At 39.6% G+C, this 25,699-nt stretch overlaps 1 protein-coding gene and 1 long non-coding RNA gene across 10 annotated transcripts in view; one reads left to right on the plus strand and one right to left on the minus strand.

The window, feature by feature from the left end:
* Positions 1 to 2,222, minus strand: part of LOC127658213 (uncharacterized) — a 4,264-nt gene extending 2,042 nt beyond the window's left edge. For all 4 annotated transcript variants that reach the window (XR_007972373.1, XR_007972372.1, XR_007972371.1 and 1 more), the window contains exon 1: positions 1 to 2,222. This exon is cut by the window's left edge. This is a non-coding gene — a long non-coding RNA (uncharacterized LOC127658213).
* Positions 2,223 to 3,411: 1,189 nt separating this feature from the next.
* LOC127658200 (histone-lysine N-methyltransferase ASH1L-like) overlaps positions 3,412 to 25,699 on the plus strand; it is a 35,544-nt gene continuing 13,256 nt past the window's right edge. Inside the window, exons 1-11 of one of the 6 annotated variants that reach the window (XM_052147350.1) lie at positions 3,412 to 4,041; positions 9,102 to 9,782; positions 10,814 to 14,339; positions 18,108 to 18,750; positions 18,879 to 18,973; positions 20,974 to 21,047; positions 21,581 to 21,623; positions 22,311 to 22,413; positions 22,535 to 22,637; positions 22,915 to 22,982; positions 23,151 to 23,326. In XM_052147350.1, the coding sequence (XP_052003310.1) occupies positions 9,273 to 9,782; positions 10,814 to 14,339; positions 18,108 to 18,750; positions 18,879 to 18,973; positions 20,974 to 21,047; positions 21,581 to 21,623; positions 22,311 to 22,413; positions 22,535 to 22,637; positions 22,915 to 22,982; positions 23,151 to 23,326 (5,341 nt within the window). In that variant the 5' untranslated portion in view covers positions 3,412 to 4,041; positions 9,102 to 9,272. Of the gene's footprint in view, positions 4,042 to 9,101; positions 9,783 to 10,813; positions 14,340 to 18,107; positions 18,751 to 18,829; positions 18,974 to 20,973; positions 21,048 to 21,580; positions 21,624 to 22,310; positions 22,414 to 22,534; positions 22,638 to 22,914; positions 22,983 to 23,150; positions 23,327 to 25,699 lie in introns of those variants that run through there. The other 5 variants (XM_052147351.1, XM_052147356.1, XM_052147352.1 and 2 more) reach the window with 5 other exon arrangements.

Below are 25,699 nucleotides of genomic sequence, written 5' to 3' on the forward strand. Positions count from 1 at the left end.
TCCCATATTGTTTATACGTGTGTACTATTGTTTGTACAGATGAACTTCAGGCATTTGGAAATTGCTCCCAAGGATGAACCAGACTTGTGGAGGTCCAAACAATTTTTTCTGAGGTTTGGCCGATTTCTTTTAATTTTCCCATGATGTCAAGCAAAAAGGCACTGAGTTTGAAGGTATGCCTTAAAATACATCCACAGGTACACCTAAAAAAGACTCAGATTAGCCTATCAGCAAGCTAATTGTCTAATTGCCTAAAGGATTGACACCATTTTCTGGAATTTTCCAAGCTGCTTAAGGCACAGTTAACTTAGGGTGCACACACACTAGGCAATCTGTACTGTGCCCGAGCACGTTTGACCCCCAAATTCCAGTTTGTTTGACTAGTGTGATCACTCCATACCGTGCCCAGGCATGGTAGGCTGAACCGTGCCTTTGTCCACTTGAAGAGATGGGCTCGGGCACTGTTCTGTTGGCTCAGGCACAGTACGCATCTAGTGTGATCGCTAACATCAGCATGGAACTCGAAACATGATGTCATTGATACAATTGGTCAAAGGGATAATTTTGCTCAACGCCATAGGTGCAGTGTTTACTGGAAATGTGGGCAGATGAGAGTATACAGGAACAACTGGATACAACACACAAGAACTACAAGATATTTGATAAGATTTGCAACTAACTTTGTGCTTGTGGATACCAAAGAACCAATGAGCAATTACATGACAAGATGAAAAAACTGTGGGTTCAGTATCTGAAGGTAAATCTGGCATGGTGGAAACGGCCAATAACTGATTAATCATCACTTTTTAAAATAGCTTTTTTGAATGTTAAAAAAATGTCTTAGTACTTACTGTGACGGCACAGACATAGAAGCAGCAAGAGTCCAAACTGAGCAAAATTCCAGATTTGTTGTTCAACCAAACCCCCAAAAGATTTGGTGCATAACGCAGGACTTTTAATTATTCATAATTGGGCTGGGCGATGTAATTGGAAAACAATGATATCTGACAAATACCCCGATGCCGATATCAAGACTTATTGACAGGCGATGTTCAACAATATCGGGAAATGACAAAACTATGGAGCTGGGAAGTCAGCAAAAATGTTAAATAGTAGCACAGGATGTTAAATTAGTACCTGCTCGAGTCACAACCTGCCAATTGCGGGTTGTCTATTTCATGCACAGAGGCAGGTAATTTTGCTCGTCTATCCGCCTCTGTGGTTGTCGACCTGCAAGACATCTCAGAGTGAAACATGACAAGAAATGCTGTTAGACACAAAGACACAGGCTTGAAGAAACACACTTTATTATATTTTTAAGAACATGCATCCATCCATAGGCGGAAATCGCGCGGGGGTCGGGGAGGTCAGGACCCCCCCATCTGAGGGTTGTCCCCCCCTAAAATATCATTAAAATATGTGTATTGTAAATAATATAATGATATATTCTTAAAACAATGTTTAAGAAATAAAATAATACAAATGCAAACGGGGCAACAACAAAAAAAACCTTGGTGTCCCCTTCAAAAATTGCTCTTGAAAATTGTTATGTTTATTGTCCCCCCCAACATTTTAATGAAATTTTCGCCCCTGCATCCATCCATCCATCTTCAACCACTTATCCGATGTCGGGTCGCGGGGCAGCAGCTCCAGCAAGGGGTCCCAAATTTCCCTATCCCGAGCCACATTAACCAGCTCTGACTGGGCGACCCCGAGGCGTTCCCAGGCCAGTGTGGAGATGTAATCTCTCCACCTAGTCCTGGGTCTTCCCCGAGGCCTCCTCCCAGCTGGACGTGCCTGAAATACCTCCTTAGGGAGGCGCCCAGGGGGCACCCTTACCAGATGCCCAAACCACCTCAACTGGCTCCTTTCGACGCAAAGGAGCAGCGGCTATACTCCGAGCTCCTCACGAATGACTGAGCTCCTCACCCTATCTCTAAGCCAATTTAAACAGCAATTAGCAACTCAGATCAAACATTTAGGATTTTGTCTAAACAGTTCTTGTAGACAAATCATAATGCAATAGGAACTTATACTAAAGAAAATGCCAGTGGTGCTGGCACATACAAAACCCTCTGTATACTGCAGCCTTCAAAGGACACGTCCTACCTAGCACGCAGTCTTCCAAACGAGACACAGCTGCAGACAGCCAGAAAGAAACGTGATAGAAAAACACCACGGAAAAACACCATGAAAACATTTGACTACATAAAATGCAGTCAAAAAACATAAAATGCTTTCAGTTTCTACTGAATATCATCCAAACTTGGCATTGCCCAAATATTCTAAATATTCTAGAAGTTATTAATACAAAAAAAAAAAAACCCTGTGAACTCTCTTATATTCTTTTTTACATTTTAGCACAAGGTCAGTTTATCTAGAAAAAAATTACATAATTAAACAATAATGTATTTACAAATCAAAAAGGTAATAGTCACGTTTCTGTGAAGATTTAATGAATAGAACGTTATTATTACATATCATAAATATAACTGATGTACCTTGTTTATTTAGCAGTATGTCCAGTGTATTGTGCACCTATAGGTCACTAGTTGGCATTTAATATTATGTTGCATGTTGTTATCAATGCTGGGTAGTAACAGATTACATGTAATCTGAATTGATTCAGATTACATTTTTAAATACTTTAAATCAGATTACAGTTATTGTTTTATGAATTACATGATTACATATTCATTTCTTGACTAGCCACAACAGTCATAATTACACTGAATGCCGAGCAGTAATCCACATGTAAATGACGAACCGATAGCCTTAGTGTGGTAGTGTTCGTTTTAGTTTCACTAATTGCTTTTGTATCCTATATGGCATCACATATGTCCAATAATGTGCTCTTACGACAACTTTTGAGTAGGTTTTTGTTTTGTGACGTTGATTTGCAAATATATGGCGTTTGTAATGCCAAAACTGCCAGAGTGAGAACATTAAGTGCCTTTTTGTTTCACAGAAAAAGACATTTAAAATGAAAACACACACACATAGACAAAATCATATAAATTCTCATATTTTGATCCATTAAATAATGATTCTTTCAAGCATTTAAGCATTATTTATCATTATTTCAAATGGAAGTTGTTCTACTCAAATGCATGTGACATCAAGTAGACAAAAATTCAGAAAATTAATCCAACAAGTAATCCAAAAGTAACTCGAAAGCAATCAAATTAGATTACCATAAAAAGTTAATCCAAGGGATTACGTTACTGACTACAGTTTTAGTCGTCCAATTTGTAATCAGAACCATATTGCAATAGTCTACAGAATAACGTACAGCACTTCTAAACGTCGCTAGTTTTTAGGAAAGATACAGAATAGGTGTTGGCTGAACACTTCATCAGATTTTTAGGGCCAAACCTTTTCCAGTAGGTTTGAACGTCTGAAGTGATTTATATATATATATAGGCTATATATGTAATAACATATTTTTCACTGTAATGGCGCATGATGGCCCGTAATGAAATTTAAATTACATCATTGTGTATCATTTGAATGTCGGCCATTTCGCGTATAGATTATTCAATATCGTTTTCTAACACATGATTGACTGTTAATGTTCAGCTTTGATCCGGACTTTGATAGTGCCGATAAAACAGCATCCGCTAGGGTGATAAAACAGGCGGTCCGACATGCTGCTGCTTACATGATTCTTTTCTCGTGTTATTGGTGGGTAAATTTAGCACAAGTTGAGGACATCAGCTCAGTAACCGAGCACATCCAGCATGGTCATTCCTCTCCTTCGTCTCCCCTCCTCGGTTAACTTGCGTTGTGGCTATCTGGTACACAATGTACGAGTATGCTTTTAATATAAAACAACTGCGCAAGAGACGGATTGAAACAGGGGGGCGACGACAAGAAGAAGGGGGGACGTGAGTATCGTATGGTGTTGCACAATGTTCATCTTCACGGGTCCTTCGTTTCGCGCAGTGGACACGCAACATCCCTCCATTTATCGTTTCTGCTCGTTGAGCACACTTGTTATTTAGCTGCTCCTTTTTGCGATACGTCCTGTTTGCGACTTAGGTAAGTCAAATTTAATTTCGTTAAACACTATGGATTGATTGTTATTGTTTTCTTAAATCCCCGACGAGTTTTAGAGCACATTATTTGGAGTGTGCTACACCCATTGCTTAATAAAAATGTATTTTGGAACAGGACATTCATCTGTTAGGCCCCCGCGCACGAATACTTTTTATCGTTATGTACGCGCGGAACACTATTTGTGGGTCTTCAAATAGTAACGGTTATACAGTTTAGCTTATAACAGCTCAGATGATGACTAGAAACAATCTATGTGTGTTGTATGGGACGCAATCTCGGTATCGAATTTTTGTCCAGACAACTTTATATCGATATCTGGGGAAGCCCAGTTGTAGGTAACATGATCGTATTTACATTTCTGTTTCCCTTTCACTGGAAAACCTGTGCGCTTTTCCATTTAATTCTATCAACAGTGACGGAGCAGTGTCCTATTACATCCTTTATATGGTCCATCAATCAAGTAGTGTTCATTCTGCATCGCTATGCTGTGTTTGTTTGCTTTAGCAGCGAGCCAATAAAAACATTATTGTCACTGGCTTCTAACTGACTGCCCATATCTATGTTGATATTTTTCCTCATCATATAACGCTCTCCTTTTTTCAGCTATTTTTGGAGCACCAGGCTAAATATAGGTCACAGAGGAGCCCATAGAATTGAAACCAGTGTGTCCCTTTGTATTTTCACATTTTAGCAGTTGGATTTGATGGCAAAATTTGGTAAGGGAACCCTTTAGTATTACCAGTGAGAAATGCTTTCTGTTGCCAAATAATGCATGGACAGTGCTCAGTGATGTTGTTTAGTTTATCCTTTATAATGCACTTAAAAATAATGTATACTTTCACATTGGATGGACTAAAAGTATTTGGCTGAATCTGCTTAATGAGTGAACCTGAGGAAGATCTTAACAGTTCTGCCTGACTGAGACAACAGTATACAGGTTAACACTAACCAGTTAAAGTATATAAGAGGGCAGAAGACCACATTGGGTTGAACAGTAACATAACAGATAGTACTGAGATAACACACATAACCTGAAACATAGTGAAACCTTATAAGTTCCTGGAGACTCATTGCACTTGATGCCAAAGGGCTGTATCAAGAGCACATACAAGATGCAATTTTCATTAGTAATAAAAAAAAAGAGCAAAAAAAAAAAAAAAAAAGGTTTTGGTAAAAAGAGAGCTGGGAAAGAAAGACAAGTTACCATGAGATGATAAGATGAGTGATTGTTTGAGTGGATTTTTTGCTTGTTTGCAAAGACTTGAATCAGCAGTACTGAACAAAAAGATAGTCAGGGAGAGCATATGGTTTTGATTCACTTGGAAACAGTGACTTATTTAACCACTGTTCAGTGTGGTCTGCTTTGTGAATGCCTTAGAGATGAGAAGATGTAAAAGAGAGAACTAATTATATATTGAAAGGAAAAAGTATGAACCACACCAACAATAAAGTAAATGAAATGAGAGGAAAAACAAGCAAAGGGAACTGAGGTCAAAGGAAAGTTGTGGATAGGAGGAACAGGAAAAATTAATGATTGTGGTAAATGCTTAAAAGTAGGTGTATGTCACAGGGAGAGAAAAACCCTTAAACGTCCTTCTCACTTTGCTTCTGAACTGTGCTACTAACAGCCACATAACTCCCTCTTCTGCACTCCACACACACACACACACACACACACACACACACACACACATTATATGTTGCTCCCATTTTCCTTTTCAAGTGTTCAATTGGGATTGTTTTCTTAGCACCAAATCCTAAAGGGGGAGCTGAGAAGATTGCACTCATCAACTGAAACTTCTAGATTGTATCCTCTTAATAAGAATTAGGCAAGACTGAAACAACCCACTGGAGGCATTTTTCTTTTTCTAGCTAGAGCCTGTCATTAAAACATTTCTATAATGATTATAGTAAGAAGTGGAGATCAGCTAGGGAAGCTTTACCTTGTAGTCAGACAAGAGTGTATGAGTTAGTAAGTGTTGATATGGGAAATTATTTGACTGAATCAAGTCAACAGCCCACAGATGGCTCAGGCTACTGATTTTGGCCTTTATTAGAGTGTTCCTCCCTTTTGCCTGGAGGTCAGTCGCTGGGTTTTTATGGGTCTCCTGTGGAAGTTAACACACTGAGGTCATTAATCTGAATCTTCCATCATAATGACCTCACTCTGTGTGGGAAAGCACCTGCCTTTCAGACAACTCAAAACAGAGTTTCAGCCAGCATTTCTAGAATGAAGTTGAAGGGGATTTTTATGGGTATGTCCCGAGGGAACAGGTCTATGGGAGATTGAGATCTATCATGCTGTTTGTGTACCGTATCACTTAGGTTTAGTGATTTATAGAGTCAGACTGAAAGGTGACACTCGCTGGCTAACCTACTTCTCTTCTCAACAATTACTGGAAAACATATTTTTCCCATGCTCATGCTGAATATCAAGTCTTTTATGTTAGTGAATTGAATTGTAGTGAGGAAGGAGTAGGGCTGGGATAAACGATTATTTTTTAAACGATTAATCTAACGATTATTTTTTCGATGCATCGATTAATCTAACGATTCGTTTTTTCCAGTCCGACTCGATTTCGATTCGATTAATCGACTTGTGACAACACCGGTAATACCGGTTTCATCGGGGGTGGGGGTGTATAAAATGTTAAAAACATTTGCCGGGTGTTTGATTGACTGGCGATCTGATCAATCAATCATAATACTCTTTGTCCGACATTTTTGTCCGACAAAGTAGTCAGGAGAGAGAAGATTAACGTCGGTGGATTTGAATTTGAATAATGGATTGTAGGCTACTGTACTGACATCTTTCCGCGGTTAAAACAACAGTCCTTCTGATGTAGGCTACATTTATGTTATATTTGATGCTATAAATTAACCAAGGAAAAGATGATCGGTTCACGAGCAGCTTTAACTGAGGCAATCTGTCACGACACATTAAAGAGCCACAAAATAGTAGGCCAAAATAGTATGGTTTAATTTTCTTTGAATGACCAAATTTGAAAGTTGAGACTTTATTAAATTTTACCTGCTTGGTCCTGTCTGTCAGCGCGTTGTCAGTGTCCTCTATGTATTTTTCACGACATTCATAGCTATAAGCGCATTATTAATAGCTATAAGCGAAAACTTTAGGTGTCGACAACGTATTATATACATCGAGTGCAAAGTGGGGAGTTGAAAAAAAACTTACGGTGCTCTGTCATCTGCAGCTGCAACCGGGTGGCGCCTCTTAAGGTGCTGGTGCATTGCCGTGGTGCTAGAATGGAAGGCCATCTCCATTTTGCAAAGACGACATATCACGGAATTGTTTCCTTTTAAATTAAAGAATTCCCATACTTTAGAGGAACGAGTGCATGCTGCCTTGCACTTCTGATAGTCTGAGGAGCCACTCGTGTTGCTACTACGCTCCGGCGCCGCCATCTTTGTTTTGGGTCCGACGAATCGACGCGCATATTTTGCGTCGACGTATTTTTGTCCCAGCCCTAGGAAGGAGTTTTACTTGAGTGCTTGTTTAGGATAAAGTTGTCTGACATTTTTACAGCAACATTTTTTGTGTCATTATTCACTGAGCGAATATGCCCTTATTACGCCATTTTTTGAAGTAGTTCTGAGCTGGTCTCTCTGTTAGCACAACGAATGGAGAAACCAGAAACAGTCTGATAAAATATCCATGTTCTTAATGGGAGGGCAGAAATGCATTCCAAATCCAACCAGAAAACAAAACAAACAGATTTGTAACTTCTGAGAGATGTACAGTTTAGGATGATGTACTGCTGGGCGTGTGTACAATCCTGTCACACATCAGACTCGCTGGTGTACGAAGATGAAACATGAATAAAATATACTTAAATGTACGCGAAAGTCAAATTTGCCATTATTTGTGTTGATTAAGATCTATATACAATTTTCCTGGAACTTGGAATGGATCAAAAGCAATTACTAGATTTTTTCTTCATGTCATTTCATGGGTGTTTTTCCAATCACTGCCATTGTTTTCTCCTGCTGTACCAGGTTAGGTGGATGTAGATTGAAAGCTCAAGTGAAGGTGGTGGAAGAAATTTTGGTTTCGGTTTAGGGATTTTTACAGTATTCTACAAACCCAAGTTTGTAGAATACTGTAACAGTATGTTGGCTTTGTCAAGATAATTATTACATAATTAGTTGTCTAAAATTGTAGCCAGATTACTTTAATGATTTCATAATGGAAAAGTAAGCACATTACTATTTTTACTTAACTTTACTTTTAATTTACTTTCTAAAACACTTCACAGAAAGTATTTTTTTCTGCTCAGTGTAGTCAAAACAATGTATATTTTCCTCCTTGTTAATTGTTGTTGTCCCTTCAGCTGTTACACAAACAGATGTACATATGTACTTATTTAATGTTTTAAATGTATTATAAACTATTCAATTATTTTAGAAATGTGTAATCCAATCAAGTTAATTGAAAGTCAGTAACTATAATCTGAGTCCAAGAATTTAAATTGCAAAGCATTACACCACTTTTTGACAAAGTAATTTGATTACAGAAACAAATTAGTTGGTAATCAGATTACACTCGACACTGCTTATGAGCCAGTTCTTTTGAATCTACAGTGTGAAACACAATAACTGTATTAAATGCATCTCTGATTTGTTTTATCTGCTCTATTGGAATATTAAATTATGTCCTCTTTTGGCATAGACAGCTGAAGGCAGTAAATGCAATAAAAATGTTTTTTGAAATATTTTCATGAAAGTGAAAATCATTAATAAATCCATTAAGGAATCTGAATCGTTAAGAGGAATCGGAACTGGAATTGTTCCAATTCCTGATAATCCCATCACTAGTAACTTGATAGTTGAATGTGAAGTTGCATTTTGTTTGGGAAAGAGCTGCATGTAAGTGGTTTGTGTAGTTGTATTCCCTGTTTTACTTTCTCTGTTTCTAATCTTCTCACATTGTGTTTAGGTTTTTTTATAAAATACTTTGAATGCTGTGTTCTCATTATCTGACTTCAAAGTAAACAAAGTGCCTAATATTTCTCTCTATCTTATAGCCCCTTCCATGGTACCAACACCTTAATACTCCCTCAAGTCAAGTAAGAAGATAGAAGAGCATTGAATCAGCCAGAAAAACATCACTTCTTCTTTTAAGTTGAACTATTATTATTGTGCAACGAAACATCCGCATCTGACCTGGAAGAAGATTTTTTACTCTGAATGTACAAATGGATAAGAAAAAGCAAAAGACAGCACTTCCACCAAGACCGGAGAGAGAAGAACAGAATGAAAGGACTGAAGACAGGAAGAAGATGAGGAAAACCAAGGTGGCTGAAAGAGAAGCTTCCTCAAAGAGCACTAATAGTGAGCTTCAGCAGCAACTGACCAGGCAGGAGGAGTTAATAGAGTCTGACCAGTCAGAGGGGGATATAAGAATGAATTTAGGGTTTGGAGCTAAACGAACCAAGAAGCCTCCAAAGAGCCTTGAGAACTTTATTTGCAGGCCCACAGTAAGGGTCTCTCAGAGGCCTACACATGGAGATGGCTATGGTTCATGTGGAGTTGAAGCTTCCAGTTCTCAGAACACAGGGGCCAACAAGTCACATCGAGAGACTCAGAAAAAAGATAACAAAGATTGCGTTTCTTCAAAAGCTTCCACAATTTCGAATCTGTCAAATCCATTGCCCACCTCATCCAAAAAGGCTGACTCTGCACCTGTCAATACAGCCACTAAAAAGGTAAGCATTTCTTTCTTTCTTTCTTTCTTTCTTTCTTTCTTTCTTTCTTTCTTTCTTTCGTGTCCTTCATAATTCTGTACATGAACAGTTAGATTATGTATCAATACCTATATGTCTGACTGAAAATGTACATTGCCCTCAAATAATGCAGTGGATCATAACCATGTTTTTAAGATTATATTAATTTTTCTGAAGAAGATTCTTTTTAATTAATCTTAGTGTAATGTCCAATTTCCGCTTGAAGTTCTTTAAAAATATAGTTACCAGTTTTTGGTAATATTTGTATCTGACCATTTTTAGCCACCAGCAGATTGACACTTTGAATCTATTTTTACATCCTCTCATTTTCCCTCATGCACTCTCTCTCTCTCTTTTACTCACTCTATCTTCTCTTTCTGTAACTATTTCTGTAACCCCTTTTCACGCATACACACGCATACATGCACAAAGAAACATGCAGTTGGAAGTCATCTGTTTTCTGTTATCCATTTTTTTTTTGGTTCAACAAACAGTTAGAGAAAGCCTGCTAAATATATTCTTCCCATTTACTTTGTGCTTTTCTTTGAATACAATGTCCTTCATTTGTTTCTTTTTGTTCAAGTGTCAGTGTCATGTTTCATATTCGGTTTGTCAGTCTTTTCCATAGATTTCCACCTACCTCGATCTATGATTTTCTTTCTCCCTTCTCTCCTCTATCTTGTTTACTCAAATCCATTCTAAAACTCTGACCTCTCTCCTATCATTGTAATGCAACAGAGTGGGTATTCAGAAAGTACTAAATAAGAAGAAATGAAAACCTAATTTACCATGGCTCTGAGTGATATATAATGATAAGAATGTCTTTGAAATTGAGTCAAAGGCATTAGTTAATGGAGCCTGTCTGATGACTGTGGCAATTTCTCCAAATTTACAGCCAGTTCAAGCTGCCTTTAACTTAATTTTACAAGATATCCTACAGTAACCTGAATGACTAAGAACCTTGAAAGTTTTCCTGACAAATTCTGGTCAGCACATGTCCTCTTTTCCAACAGGCTACATCAAAACAGTCAAGGAAGACAGACTCAAAGTCATTATTAACATCAGATGGACCTTCGTATGCATTTCAACCACAGACAGAAAGCAAAGTACTCCTTTCCGACAGGATAACATCTTCCACCCCACTAAAGCCTCCAGTTGCACCTTCTCCACCCTCCTCATTACAACAAAACTCCAGTCCACAAGATGGCACCCAATTTTTAAATGTTGAAAGAGAAAAGGTTGAAGATCTCCCTACCGGGGCAACAGTGACTGCTTCCCTCAGTTCAAAGAATATGACGCTGAAAGCTCAGAAGTCTTCTTCCAGTCTAGAAAATGTCAGTGAACGAACATTGTTTCCAATATCTTGTAGTGAGGATTTACTGCCCCTAAAGCAATCCTACCCTCCAAAGGAAACTTTCAAAATCAGGGAGAGTAATGTTGAAAATGTTTTGAATGGGAATGGAAAAGAGGATGGCAAACATGATGGAAATTCTACAGGTTCCAAAAACACATATAGTAGGGTAAACAGTAAAAAGAGTAAGGAAAACAATTTAGTGCATCAGCCAAGTTCCTCTATCAAAAAACCATCACTCCTTCCTGCTTTAGATAAATATGCTGTTTCATCAACTCCTGAAAACAGCACTTGTACACCAGAGTTACCAGAGAGAAGGAGGAACAAAAAGCATAATGAAAGTGGAGACATAGATGGCACCAAAAAAAAGGCCATGGAACCTGCCCAAACTATCCCTGTTGATGTCCAGCCAAAGGATTGCAGCAGGGTAGGGCATATCATTGACAAGAATAAAAAGAGAAATAGGCACTGCTTAAACCAGGGAGAAGAACAGTGTTCCTCTCAAACTACCATCTGTGCGGACTCACAATTTAAAACTGATATTTCTTTCACAGACAAATCATCAAGTGATGAGCCTTCACAACCCAAGCAAAACACCAACCCACAGAAGAAACAGAAAGTTGTTAAAATTACAAAGATGGCAGACAAAATGGAGACGATGGATCTGGTGAAGACTGCTAATGTTAGTTCCACTGCATGTATGTCCCAAACATTTAAACTTAAAAAAATACCTTCCATGAAGTCCTCAAAAGCATTATCATCACCGCAGTGCAAACCGGGAACAGTTGGACGAACTCCTAAATCTAAACAACTGCAAAATCCATCACTCAGATCAGAAATCTCAGCCCTTGAACCGCAGCCCAAGAGAAGAGGTCGCCCAAAAATGATCAGGTTGGATGAATCTTCTCAGGGATGTACACCTAATAAGATCCCCATACGTGAACACTCTCATTTCCCTGACCCAGAGATTGACATGCAACTCCCAAAGCCCATGCAAAGAAAACGAGATTGCCCCAAACGTTCCTTCTCTGTTCAGGCACAGAGTTCTGAGTCACAATACTCCACGTCTGTGAAGAAGGGGGCAGAAGATAATCTTAAACCCACCTTGTTCAAAGCTAAAGACACTCCAATGTCCAGCAAAAGAAATAGATTGATAATGAAAACAATTATGAAAAATATCAATAAGATGAAAGTGAAGAAGAAGGATCAGGTGCTCACACAATTTCTTTCAGGGCAAAGACAATGTCGCAAAGCACATTTTGCTCAAAAAAATAATGCTGGAGATGCAGATGGTTCAGTTTCAGATGCTACACACTCTTTATCCTCTCTTGTATCATCTTTTGGGGGGAAACTTGGTCCACAAATTAATGTGAGCAAACATGGAACTATCTACATAGGAAAGAGGAGAGGTCGTAAACCTAAATCTCAAAGGGAAAATTCTTGCCAAGTCTCTGAACAAATTCTGCTTCAAAAGTCTCAGAAAATAAAGTCTTCAAATAAGTTGAACTCTTGGTCCACTCTTGGGGAACAAATCCATTCATTTGATAGTCAGTCTGCTGTTAGTAGCTCCCCCAACTTATTTAAATATATTAAGTCCTCTTCGACCACTATTGGTTCTTTCCGAAAAAAGCTTTATCCTGGCAACTGTGAGTACGGTCCACATTCTGCTCCAAAGGTAACAAGTTCCCAGAAAGTTAAAGCAATGCTTGAAGAAAAATCTAAATCTCATTCCTCTTTGCAATCAACACCACTCCCTCCAGCCACAACCCAATTAGGCTCTGTTGGGATGCAAGACTGCAGAACGGCACATCTTGCCCGATCCGTTTTGATGGAGCAAGAACTACTCAAACACAAGTGCCATAGAAAAGGTAATAATTGCTTGAGCCGTGAAAAGATAAGGACACATAAACACACATTTAAGAGAAAATGTCATCAACTCAGGGCCAAAAGGCAAGACCCAGCCTTTCTAGCAGAGATTGAGGACTTGGTGGTCAGACTCAGTGAGATTCGTATTGTGCATCATATTGCTCAGGGAGGGAATGAAGTGAAAACTGGTGGAAGTAAGAGTATGAAAGGGAAAGGTCACCATCATGTTCTTCAGTGTCTGCCTCAAAACCTTCACCACCCTGCCATGTTTCAAATCAACTTCAGCGGTTACTACTCACCTCATTCTGACTTTTCCCGTGACTCTCGGCATTATGTCAGAATGGCTGATTTTAAAAGAAACAACAGGTGCCCCTCAGAGCCAAGTGAACATATTGTCACACATTGTCCGGTGGTACACAAACTCGGGTTTCCACTGTCAGGAACTGGATGTTACTACCCACCCTACAAAATGCCTCTCTCAACCACCTCATTTGGTTTTGGACTTTACAGAGGATACCCTGCATCTGCAACTATTTACCCTTCTTCACCTTTTTTAGCCTCTTATGTGCACCCCTACTCCAAAACTCCTATTTTAAGCCCAACAAAGTTCCATAAAAGGAAGCACAAGTGTCTGAGACGTGACTCTGTGTTTTGTGGAGGGAAGGCAGAGGGGACATACTCTAATGTAACTTCTCATCCATCAAGTGACTGGTTCAGGATAAATAGCTGGCAAAGGGAAGATGACAGAGAGCAGGGCAGAGATAAAATGCTTGTTGATGACAGGCGTAGTACAAGAAGAGAGAGAGAAGGATTAGAGTGTTTGCTAGGACAAAGTAGACTCAGAAAAGATAATCTAAACAGAAGAGCTTCGTCCTCTAATTCCCCATGCTCTTTCTCAATGCTTACCAATAAAGCAGACAAACACAAAACCTCACTCCCATCATATATAGGACCAGCACACCTGAAAACGATACCAAAGGTTAGGTGGACAGAGCATCAGCATCCATGGAGGTGGAAAGGGAGTGTTCCAGTTGAACAGAGTAACAGCAACCTAAACCAAGAAGCTAAGTCAGGGTACCAGGAGGAGGAAGACACTATAGAAGGTCCAGAGAGTGATAAAGACATTCCATCACCGCCCCTATTAAAAAGAACAATCCGCCATCACACTTTCCTAAAGAATCCCAACCTAATCAGCAGCGCGTACAGTCGACAGACCGTCCAGAGGGGCACTGGTGAAGTTCATTGTACTTCAAAAGATTTGATGAGACCTGGAAGAACACTGATCAAGGAGCCTTGCTCTGCTGGAGACAAAATATTATCAGGTGAGAGAGAATGAGAAGATTTTTGTTTGTAAACATTGTAACAAACCGAGAACTATGGGTCTGCTTTAAAACTTACTGAGCTGCATTGCTGCTTACTGCCTTCATAGGCAACAGCATGGTCATGGAACTTCTCAAGTGAGCCATTTGGAATGATCTTCATTGGCAGCACATCCAGATGCCATCAAGGCCACATGCACACATACATTTTCCTTTGAAAACACATTAATTTGTCTATGTTTATGGGTCTCATTCACTCTAGAACAGCGTTTTTCTCCCCCCAAAATTTACACTTTTGAAAATGCTCCCATAACCACATACTTTGGAAAACAATGACGTTAGGAAACTGAATTTTCCACAAAAAAAAAAAGGATAATGTGGACATGGCCCAAATGGCACTCTTCTCCCATTTTCATCTTTAGGGTGGGCAAGTGGTTGTCTCTGATCTGGAGGGGTTGTCAGAAGTTTCTGGGGCGGGGGCTTGGCACAAGGAAAATTAAGGTGTGTCAACATTTCCCTTGCATTTCTACCATCTTGGATTTATTCTTCTTCAAGTGTGCATTCTGCGATTGCCTTCTTTAAGGAAGGTTACATGTGATGATAATTTTTATAGCCAATAATAAAGCATAATTAACAGCCTTCACATCAGGAGTGTGCCTATGATGCCTCTGGATGCAGCTCACTAGGTTTTGGAACAGACCCTATGATGGAAGTCATGGATGGAAAAAGTAGGCCTATTCTATTTAGGATTTGTAATAGCACAATTGTAAGGTTTTGGAAATCCTTCATAAAAAATGTAAACCAGTTAGGTTACAAATGGGTGGTCTTTAGCAGTCATTTTAATTAAATCTATCGCTAAGTTCCTCTTTGCATTAAAACGTTTATTTAGACATGGAGTTCTCCATTATACTGGTTAGTACGTGTTTGTACCACATTTCATCTGATTCTGAAGTGTAGTGACTCATCTGCAGGATCTGGTTTAGCATCAAGAAATAGACAGGCAGAGTCACAAACTCCTGTAATCTGTATGGCTCTGTAGATGGATATGGCACAATGGACAGAGCAGTGTGAGAAATAAGCAAACAATCTGAAAATGCTTGGGAATGCTTGTAGAAATTACTACGGTCTTTGAACATTGAAATTAGACTTATATTTTACAACTAGTTTTAGTTTTTCCAATTTATTCCAATTTATCACCTACTGTTTTACTAGTTACATACTAAAATGGAGCAGGCTTGATTTTGCTCTGTGCATAATTGCTTAAACAGATTTTCTTTGGCAGTGTATCTGTTTAGAGGTCTACTGGGAGGCACTGTATGTGGTCTCACTTGTGCTGAAATGTTGTTACACATTTGCTTTGTTATGTAGGATCTTGGCATTGATGTTATTAACATTATGTAACACTGTTGGTAAAAGTACTCTTGGATAAGTTACTGTAAGATGGAGTGATGTGTAAGTGAACAGCAAAAGAGCATTTGTTTAGCATCTGAAAATGTAATTGATTACTAAGTTAAATTTACATTTGCTTAATATCTTTATTGCTGTATTGATCCTTCAACCTGAAACTGAAGTGTGAAACTATCAAAAGATTAAAAAAATACATATTTTCTCCCCAATTTGGAATGCCCAATTCCCAATGCGCTCTTGGTCCTCATGGTGGCATATTGACTCGCCTCAATCTGGGTGACGTAGGAAGAATCTCAGTTGCCTCCTTGTCTGAGACAGTCAATCTGCGCATCTTATGACGTGGCTTGTTAAGCGCGTTAACACTGAGACATAGCACATGTGGAGGCTTCATACTATTCTCCATGGCATTCACACACAACACACCACGTGCCCCACCGAGAGCGAGAACCACATTATAGCAACCACGAGGAGTTTGTGTGTGACTCTACCCTCCCTGGCAACCGGGCCAATTTGTCTGCTTAGGAGACCTGGCTTGAGTCACTCAGCACGCCCTGGATTCAAACTCACGACTCCAGGGGTGGTAGTCAGTGTCTTTGCTCGCTGAGCTACCCAGGCCCAACAATCAAAAGATTGAAAGAAAAGTAACAAGAGTTGCTGCTTTCACTATTTTTTTCTCTGCAAGTGAAACATCGTTAGAAGCAAGCACATTTGGCTAAATAGAATTCCAGTTAACATATGGTAAGAAACAAACCCCAGCATGTGAAGAACGTCTCTCTGCAGTGGCACAAGGACATGTGATGTTACATAGTGTGTGGTGTCTGCTTGTATTTGTGCTTGCAGTTTTTCTGTTTATACCTTTTATGCAAAAAGGTATACCTTATAAATTAATGCATAAGGGAAAAGAGAACATCATGTAACGTAGCAGAAATGGAAAAACTCATAAGATGTTCTTCCTCGGAAATCAAAAGGAGATGTTAGGTGGAATGTCAGTCTCAGCCCATTCACCATTCACTTACAGTACATTGCATCTTTTTTCCTTGCATTGAAAGTGAATGGTGACTGAGACTAATAATCCACCAAACATATCCTTTTGTGTTCCACGGAAAGAGAAAGTCATACACAAAGGGAACAACATGAGAGTGAGTAAATGATGACAGAAAGACAGATTTGTGAACTATCACTTTAATGTTCTTTACCCATAGACACAGTCAGACAGAAATGTCTTTCTGTAAAAGAGAACCACACAGATTTCTGCTAAACATTTAACCATTTTGAATTATATGCTTATTTTGTCATGTTCCTGCCAAAGAATGTCCATTTAAGACTCTGCCAAAGACCTCCTGTCGGCCTGTGGCCAAAATACCCCATTCTGTTTGAGTTGGAAAGGTTGAATGGGAAAGAGCAAGCATTCAGCGGCAGGGCTGAATGACAGGGCAAACACCCTGTCTTCATCTCACAATCACTGTGCCTGGGACCCAGGGCTTGTCTCGTTGTGGAATGCACTCCAGTGAAGCTCGTATCTAACTAGTAATACTGGTGGAGGAGAGGAATTTGCATTAAGAGAGAGTATATTAGCAGTATAATTCCAATGGTCAGGATTATAGTAGTTACTTCTCAAAAACATCCACTCCTACATGAGCAATAGAGCTAATCTTGTTATAGTTCACCCAAAAATGAAAATTCTCTCATCATTTACTCACCCTCAAGCCATCCCAGATGTGTATGAGTTTCTCTCTTCTGCTGAACACAAAGATTTTCTCAGCTCTATTTGTCTTAATAATGCAAGAGAATACCAGAATGTTGAAGCTCCAAAAAGCACATAAAGGATGCTTAATTGCCACTCATAAGACTCCAGTGGCTATCCATGTCTTCAGAAGTGATATGATAGGTGCAGGTGAAAAATAGATATTGCAATAACAATATTTAAGTCATTTTTGCTTTAAATGATCCTCCCTGCCCAGTAGGTTGTGATATGCATGAAGAATGTGAATCACCAGAAACAAACAACGAAGAAAGTGAAAGTGGAGATTGATAGTAAAAAAATTTTTTTTATCTTAAATATTGATCGTTTTCTCAACCGCACTGATCATATCACTTCTGAATATATGGATTTAAACACTGGAGTTGATTGGAATACTTTTATGATGCCTTTATATGCTTTTTGAAGCTTGAAAGCTTTGGTCACCATTCACTTGCATTGTATGGACCTACAGAGCTGAAATATTCTTCAAAAAAATTTTTTTTTGTGTTCAGCAGAAGAAAGAAGGTTATGAAATAACACAGCAACTTTAACTATTTAAATTTAAAGATATGATGTCATGTATGTTGTTGGAAAAAAAAAAAACCTTTATTTATTTATTTCAGAGAGTTTCCAGCCTGGCAGTCAACTCTTCCATGTACACCATCAGCATGGTAGTTACTCTTTTACTGAAGGACAAGAGAGAGCAGGAAAAAAGGCAAGACACAAAATAAGCCAGACTCTCTTTCAGAAATCTCTTATCAGCCCCTTTGCCCCTAGAACTGTCCCCCAAATCAGCCTTTCTCATTCAGACTGTGCTAAACAGACTACACATACCAAGTGTAAGCGGAAACATGTTAACAAACCAGAAACCAAAGTGAAGAGAAGGGGACCTGGGCGACCAAAGAAAACCCCTGCACCATGTTTTTCTCCATCTTTATCAATTGCACCTTTACATCACAGAGTCACAGAGTGTCCAGAAAAGCAAAGGAAAGGGGAAAGAGGTGATGACACAGCACTCTATGTAATGGAATCCGTTGCTCAAGGTGAGAAACGGAAAGGAAAGAAAAGAAAAGCTGGAGCGCATGTAGACAGGGGAGAAGATGTAGCTGAGAGCCAGGAGCCCTCAGATTCACACTTCGGTCCATCCTCACCATATCATGATCCATCAGTTTCTGTACACAATCAATCAGAGAGGAGCTCTACCATGCCACCTGACAAGAAATATGAGTGGGCAGGGCTTTTCTCAGATGTATATAAAAGCGCAGAGTGAGTTTACTCTTGAAGCTCTCATGCATTTATAAACAAGTTTTAAGAGTATTTGTTTTAATGCAGGCTTTATTTACAGAACTTTCAACAAGGAGTGTGACAAATCATCTGTCTATTCTCCCACACAGCACTCCCAGTCTGTCCCCACCAGTAAACACAGAGTGCCTTGAATATGATCCTGAGGAACACGAACATGGCCTCTTTCCTGCACCTATACACGTAGGTGAGTTTGTGTCTGTATGTGTGTGTAAGGCAGTGTTTCCCAACCTTTTTTCTGCCACTGCACACTTTTTATGACTAAAAAATTATATGGCACACCACTATCCCACATATGCTAACCACCGTCAATATTTTTCCTTTTCAAGAACTTGTCCATGTTTTCTGTCCGTCTTTGTAGCGTGTTTACTTGTAATGTTTAAAATTCGGCTATGCAAAGATTCCTCAAGAATTAGACCTTCTCATCGTCCGTCATATTGTCGGACAGGGTCGTAAAAATTCTGTCATAATCTATTATTACCCGTCATTTCAATTTTCATATTTTTATGATAGTATGACATTTAATAGCTTTTATTTTCATTCACATTTTCATTTTTAATCATGAACTTACAGGACGAGCATATAGCAGATTATGCATTTATTTATTTTTGAAGAGAACAGATGAACAACAGAGACACCAACAGATGAATGTTTTTCCTCGCAGTGACAGCGGAGGCCAGTAAAACACAACATATAAATGACCCAATATTACAAAAAACCAAATACGATTAAAATATGAACAAAACGCGTAAAAAATGAACTGAACAGAAATCAATCGACAACTCAAATCTTCCTCCTGGTCCGCATCGACTTAAACTGGGTGCTCGTCTGTGCATAATCAAATGCATCAAGTGAGGCTGATGCTGAGGCAATTGTCATTAGATTTTGCATCTTTGTCTCGGACAGACGACTTCTCATGGCAGTTTTAATTTAGTTCTGGAGGCTGAAACCAGCGTTTGCCATGTAAAAAGTGGGAGTTGTACACAATAAACATTGAAAACATGCATTTGGAAAAGAGAAAAATCTTGCAGGTGCTTTAATAGCAGAAATTAATAAAAGGACTCGTTTAGGAGTGTGAAGTGTTTTCTAATTTAAATTAGTTCAATAACTGGGGTGTCTGATATTCGTAAACGATAAGGTAATATTTAAATAAAAGAAATTATGAGACATTCAATGTCTCTTCACAAATTATAATACTTAATTCACATTACTGGTGAAGCAAAACCGTGTGTGGGAAAAACACTTTGGTGTAGCGTCACTTCATAGATTTTAATGTATTCTGCAGCGCTGACGCGAGTCACGTGAAACACCCTTAATGCATATAAATATCACTCACTTTTGCACATCAATCATTGTTCTTCACAATCACAGAAGTGACCAATTATGGTTTAAAAATGGCGAATGTCTCCGAAAAGCGAGGAGTTTGAATCCCTGAAATTATATATTTTTATTTTCATGCATTTATTTATTTTGTGGAATTTTATAATTTTCCACGGCACACCTGACAACCTTTCACGGCACACTAGTGTCAGTTTTTGGAATTGATGGCATTAAGTTCACTGTCCATAATAAACTAGAATTAGTTCCTAAAATTGTATTTGTATTGGTTAAGTCCATGAAGAGCTCTTCGATCAGCATGGGGCATATTAAAGAGAGGCTAAGGCTATGTTTGAAATGACATACTAACATACTACTCTAACTATTTCTGCTGTATATAGTATGTATACTGTGCACAATATGCAGATTTTCTAGATATAGATAGAATATCCAAATGGCATACTGTATTTATTTAAAAAATATGCAGTATACAGTGGATTACGTGTCACAGAATAGTGTATCCCATGCAGTGCACATTTTGACCTTTCATTTCGAATGTAACAAACACACTGCAGTAATGACAGTTATGATTTTTAACCTCTTTCTTTGACTCATTATTTGTTTGGACTGGCTAAAGTTAAGACATTTCTACACAAAAAAAAAACATGATAAATGAACGCCACTCATGCAGCGTGATGAGGTCATGTGACTACAAAGTAGCGTACTACTGTTTGAAACGAATTGTTGCAAATGCTTACTGTTTCACTTCAAAAAAACAAACAAAAAACAGGCAGTATATAGTGTATGCTGTTTAGATTGTATCGATTGTGACTTAACTGATGAAATTTTAACCCCCTATGTGTTTACCAGGAAAGTATCTGAGGCTGAAACGGATTGACTTTCAGTTGCCCTATGACATATATTGGCTCAGCGCACACAAAAAGGTTTTTATTTCCATACGTTTTCATTTGAAAGGAATAGTTCACCACCCCAAAATTGTCATAATTTACTCCAAACCTTCATGATGATCACAAAAACTGTTGTTTTGCCGAATATTCAAGGTGCTTGTTTCCATACCATGAAAGCATTTAGTGCCCAGTGGCTGTCAAGCTTCAAAAAGGATAAAAACGGATCATAAAACTGGCTATATGACTCGTGCTCTATTTTTCAAGACATCAGAAACCATATGATAGCTTGTTTCAGGAAAAGACAGACATTTAAGGCGTTATACACTGAAAGTCTTCCCCTCTGTTGTAGCTCTTAAATTTCACACATATGCACATCCCGATCAGTCACAAGACACGTGAGAACCAATGATGTCATTGGTTCTCACGTGAAATAAAATCACCAGTTTTGAATGTCATTAAGATGTGTAAATAATGAAAGATTATTCATTTTTGGGTGAACTATCCCTTTAAATATTTCCTATTTTATACTGTTTTAGAGTACATGTGACACAAATTCTGCTCCATTACAGGTTCATAAAATATTACATGCCCCACTAACAACAGCCACATCCAGTGAGTAGACTTGCCTGGGAATATTTATAAGCATGTTGGTGTGTATTTGCATGTGTTTTTGCATTTGGGTGTGAGGGAGGCCTACATTAGCTCTGTGGAATAATATGTATAAAAGCTGTGTTCTATGAAAAATGACAGTTATCTCATGATTTACTCACCCTCATGCCATCCCAGATGTGTATGTCTTTCTTTCATCTGCTGATCTCAAATTAAGATTTTTAGAATCATTTCTCAGCTCTGTAGGTCCATACATTGCATGTGAATGGGTGCCAAAATTTTGAAGCTCCAAAATCCACATAAGGCCAAAATAAAAGTAGTCCACACAACTCTGTTTCTCACCCACACTTATCATTTAACCACTGGAGTCATATGGATTACTTTTTTGCTCCCTTTATGTGGATTTTGGAGCTTCGAACTGTTGGCACACATTGTGAGGACCTACAGAGCTGAAACATTCTTTTAAAACTCTTAATTTGTGTTCTGCAGCAGAAATAAAGTCATACACATCTGGGATGCCTGGAGGGTGAGAAAATCATGAGAGAATTTTCATTTTGGGGTGAACTATCCTTTTAAGCTGAGGTTTGTGCTGTGGAGTAAACTTTGTTGGGGTTTATTTGTTGTGTTAGCAGATTAGCTGTCCTCATACATTAGCATGTCCTCCTTTTTCTCTCTTTCTTTCTCTTTGAGATGGGTCTGTTGGTGTAATGTCTCTCACTCAAACTGAGGACAGTCCCTGTACAAATAATAAGGACAGTGTTCCTCAGGACTGCATTGCTGACAGCCTTAATAGGTAAACACACATACACAAGCACATAGACTGGGCAAAACTTCTAACACTTAGCTGAATGCAGAGATAATTCTCTAAGTTATAATTTGATGAGTAAACATTGTTTTGTTTTTCTTCAACTCAGAAATGACAGCTGTAGACTACCTTCAGAGGAGGTTGGAGAGGAAATCAGTCAATCAAACATTGATAATAATATTCCCCAACATTGTGATCCTCTCAAACAGCAGGTATGAGGCACATTTAGATGCAGCTTCACTCCTTGTTAAAATTCAATGTCACTGCATGACAGCACCAAAAAAAAAGTAATTACATGTGTTTCTGCCAACCTCTGAATGTGGTCTGTATAATCCGATCATACAACATTTGGAAACCATTTACACCTGTATTTAGTGCTGAACACTTGTAATCAGATCACCCGGCACAGGTGTTAAAACTAACTGTAAATGCTGTCTTGTGTAATGTGCAGTGTCTATTTCATCACATTGTGAATGACTTCATTTGCAGGAGAGAGGCAGTGATGCTGAAAATGTCCCCTCCCCTCTCCTGGTGATACCGTTGTCGTGTGAGGAGAGGCAAGAACACATACACAGCGATAATAAAAACCTCCCCTATTGCTCTTTTCCTCTTTATGATTTATGGCACTTTTCATGCTTTCTTATTTTTACAAGATCACATTTTTCATTGTCATATATTTATTACATTTGTTCTAGCATCTTTTATTTGCGTTATGCCCCTGATAGGAGTTTCATCTTGGAACATGGCATTTTTCTGGTGAGAAACTATGAGAAAATAAGAGAGAGACAGGCATTGCTCCTGAGGGAGGGAGTGAGAGAGCGAGAGAAAGAAAACAAGAAAGATGGAGGGAGAAGCCAATCTCATAAAGGAGTTCTTGGAGTCAACACCAGCACCAAGTCAGGTCCAGCAGTGTGTGTAGCTGTAGTGTGTGTGTGTGTGTGTGTGTGTGTGTGTGTGTGTGTGTGTGTGTGTGTGTGTGTGTGTGTGTGTGTGTGATTTCTGTCAATATTATCACATTGTTCTTAACCCTGAAATAATACATTAACATATATATCTAATATACACTACTGGTCAAAAGTTTTGAAACTCTTTATTATAATTTTTTTTTTTTTTCACATTTTAGAATAATAGTAAAGTCATCAAAACTATGGAATAACAGAAATGGAACTATGGGAATTATGTTGTGACTAAACCAAATCCAATATAAATCAAAACTGTGTCATATTTTATCATCTTCAAAGTATTCACCCTTTACCTTGAATTTGCAGAAATGCACTCTTGACATTTTCTCAACCAACTTCTTGAGGTATCACACTTTTTAAACAGTGTTGAAAGAGTTCCCATCTTTGTTGGGCATTTATGGGCTGCTTTTCTTTATTATTTGGTCCAAGTCATCAATTAAAAAAAAAATGTAATTACATTTTTGTTTTATAACGAAATAAATTAATATGGTGTCACAAATATGTTTTTGTCTACAAAACTAATTTAAAACATTTAAGCATACTCCTTCAGATCAAAAGATTTTTAAGATCATGAGAAACATTTCAGTCAAGTCTTTCAAAACTTTTGACCAGTAGTGTATATATATATATATATACAAACACAACAGATAGTTCTGGTCCTCGAATCTGAGAGATGTTCCATGAGCACTGATGGTCTGACACTATCAGTACTCGGACGCTTCACTGTGTGTGTGTATATCACTCCGCTTGTGTTCATGCCCTTCTAAACTAAAGTGTAAGAGCAGTGCAGATGTGTTAAGAGCTACTGTATGTGTGTCTCTTACATGTATTTTTTTTTCATTACATATGTTAGCCAGCAGGTGGTGGCAAAAGATCATTTTTGTGTGTAAATGAGCCAGTTCCCTCTCGAGAGGTCTCTCCTATTGCGTAAGTAGCTTACGCTATGGGAAAACTGTTTCTCGAGAAATATTGAAGTCTTTATGTAAAACGCATTGCAGCTGCACAGCAGACAGCAATGAGCGAGGCAGCTCGGTCATTGGCTGTGCTGCGGCAACTTGCTCGAACCAATGACGGGGCGACTCTGAACGCAGCGACCAATGAGCGCGCTTCACGCCAGCAGCTCAGAGCCCGCCAAGATTGGCATGGCTAAGGCTATATATTAGGCGCCCGTCATGAGAGTTCTTTAGATTTAATCTCCTTCAGCAAAGACCTTCTCTTCGCTGGATCCTCTGGATTATTGGAGTCTTTTCAGCCGCCGTCGACAAGCCTACAGCAGGACTGCTACGAGGGCGCCGGCGCCTTCAGCCGCCTTCAAAGCCTTCTGCTACGCCATCCGGCGCGCATCACCTTATATCCTTTACTAAGCAATAACTTTTCAAGTGTTCGCCTCTGCGACGCTTTTTTGTCCTTAGTAAAGAGCAAATTCGAGGCGTTGTTTAAAATGCCTTCGACCTGCGCCTCCTGCAGAGGCCCTCTTCCTGACGGGGACCGTCACATTATCTGCGCTCGCTGCCTGGAACCTGACCACGCAGAAGCTGCTCTCACTCGAGGCGGATGCCCTGAATGTGACTGGATGCCCTGAATGTGACCTGGGCCTCACCGAACTGTGCGCTCGCTTTGCCGCCTTCGCCGCGAACAAGCCTGCTACCACCATGCTGCCATCCCCTCTGTTCGAGCCGCGCAAGAAAAAGCGCCGCTCACGGAGGCCGCCAGAGCACGCGGACTTCAGTTACGTCATGCCGGGCCAGTCTCCGCGTGCTTCACCACCACCCGAGGACTCCCTGCCGCCAGTTCTATTCACGCAGGCAGACCAGCACCCCTCCGGATCGCTGGGTCTCGTCTCGTTCGGCGCCTCAGGGGACGACGGTGAAAAGGATGACAGCCTTTCCATTGACGCTGCATCCGACGACTGGCCGGGCTCGGCCTTCGACCCCGCGCCGTCGACACTAGCGGACACGAGCAGGGGCACCAGCATGGACTCAGAAATCATCCGCATACTGTCCAAAGCCGTGGAAGACCTCGGGCTCGACTGGTCTTCTCCGGAAGAACCCGCCCGCAGCCGGCTGGACGAGTGGTTCCTGCAAGAGCGCCGGCAGGCCCTCGACAGAGACCCTCCCCTTTCTTCCCCGAAGTTCACGACGAACTCACAAAGTCGTGGAAAGCCCCGCACTCTGCTCGCCTGAAGCCTTCTTTCTCTTCCTCGCTATCCTCGGTGGACGGCGCGAGAGAAAGAGGCTACGAGGGAACCCCGCCCCTCGAGGAGGCTATGGCCAACCATCTGTGCCAACCCTCCACCGCTGGATGGAAAGCTT

This window comes from Xyrauchen texanus, chromosome 17 (assembly GCF_025860055.1).
Source record: "Xyrauchen texanus isolate HMW12.3.18 chromosome 17, RBS_HiC_50CHRs, whole genome shotgun sequence".
Lineage (NCBI taxonomy): Eukaryota > Metazoa > Chordata > Actinopteri > Cypriniformes > Catostomidae > Xyrauchen > Xyrauchen texanus.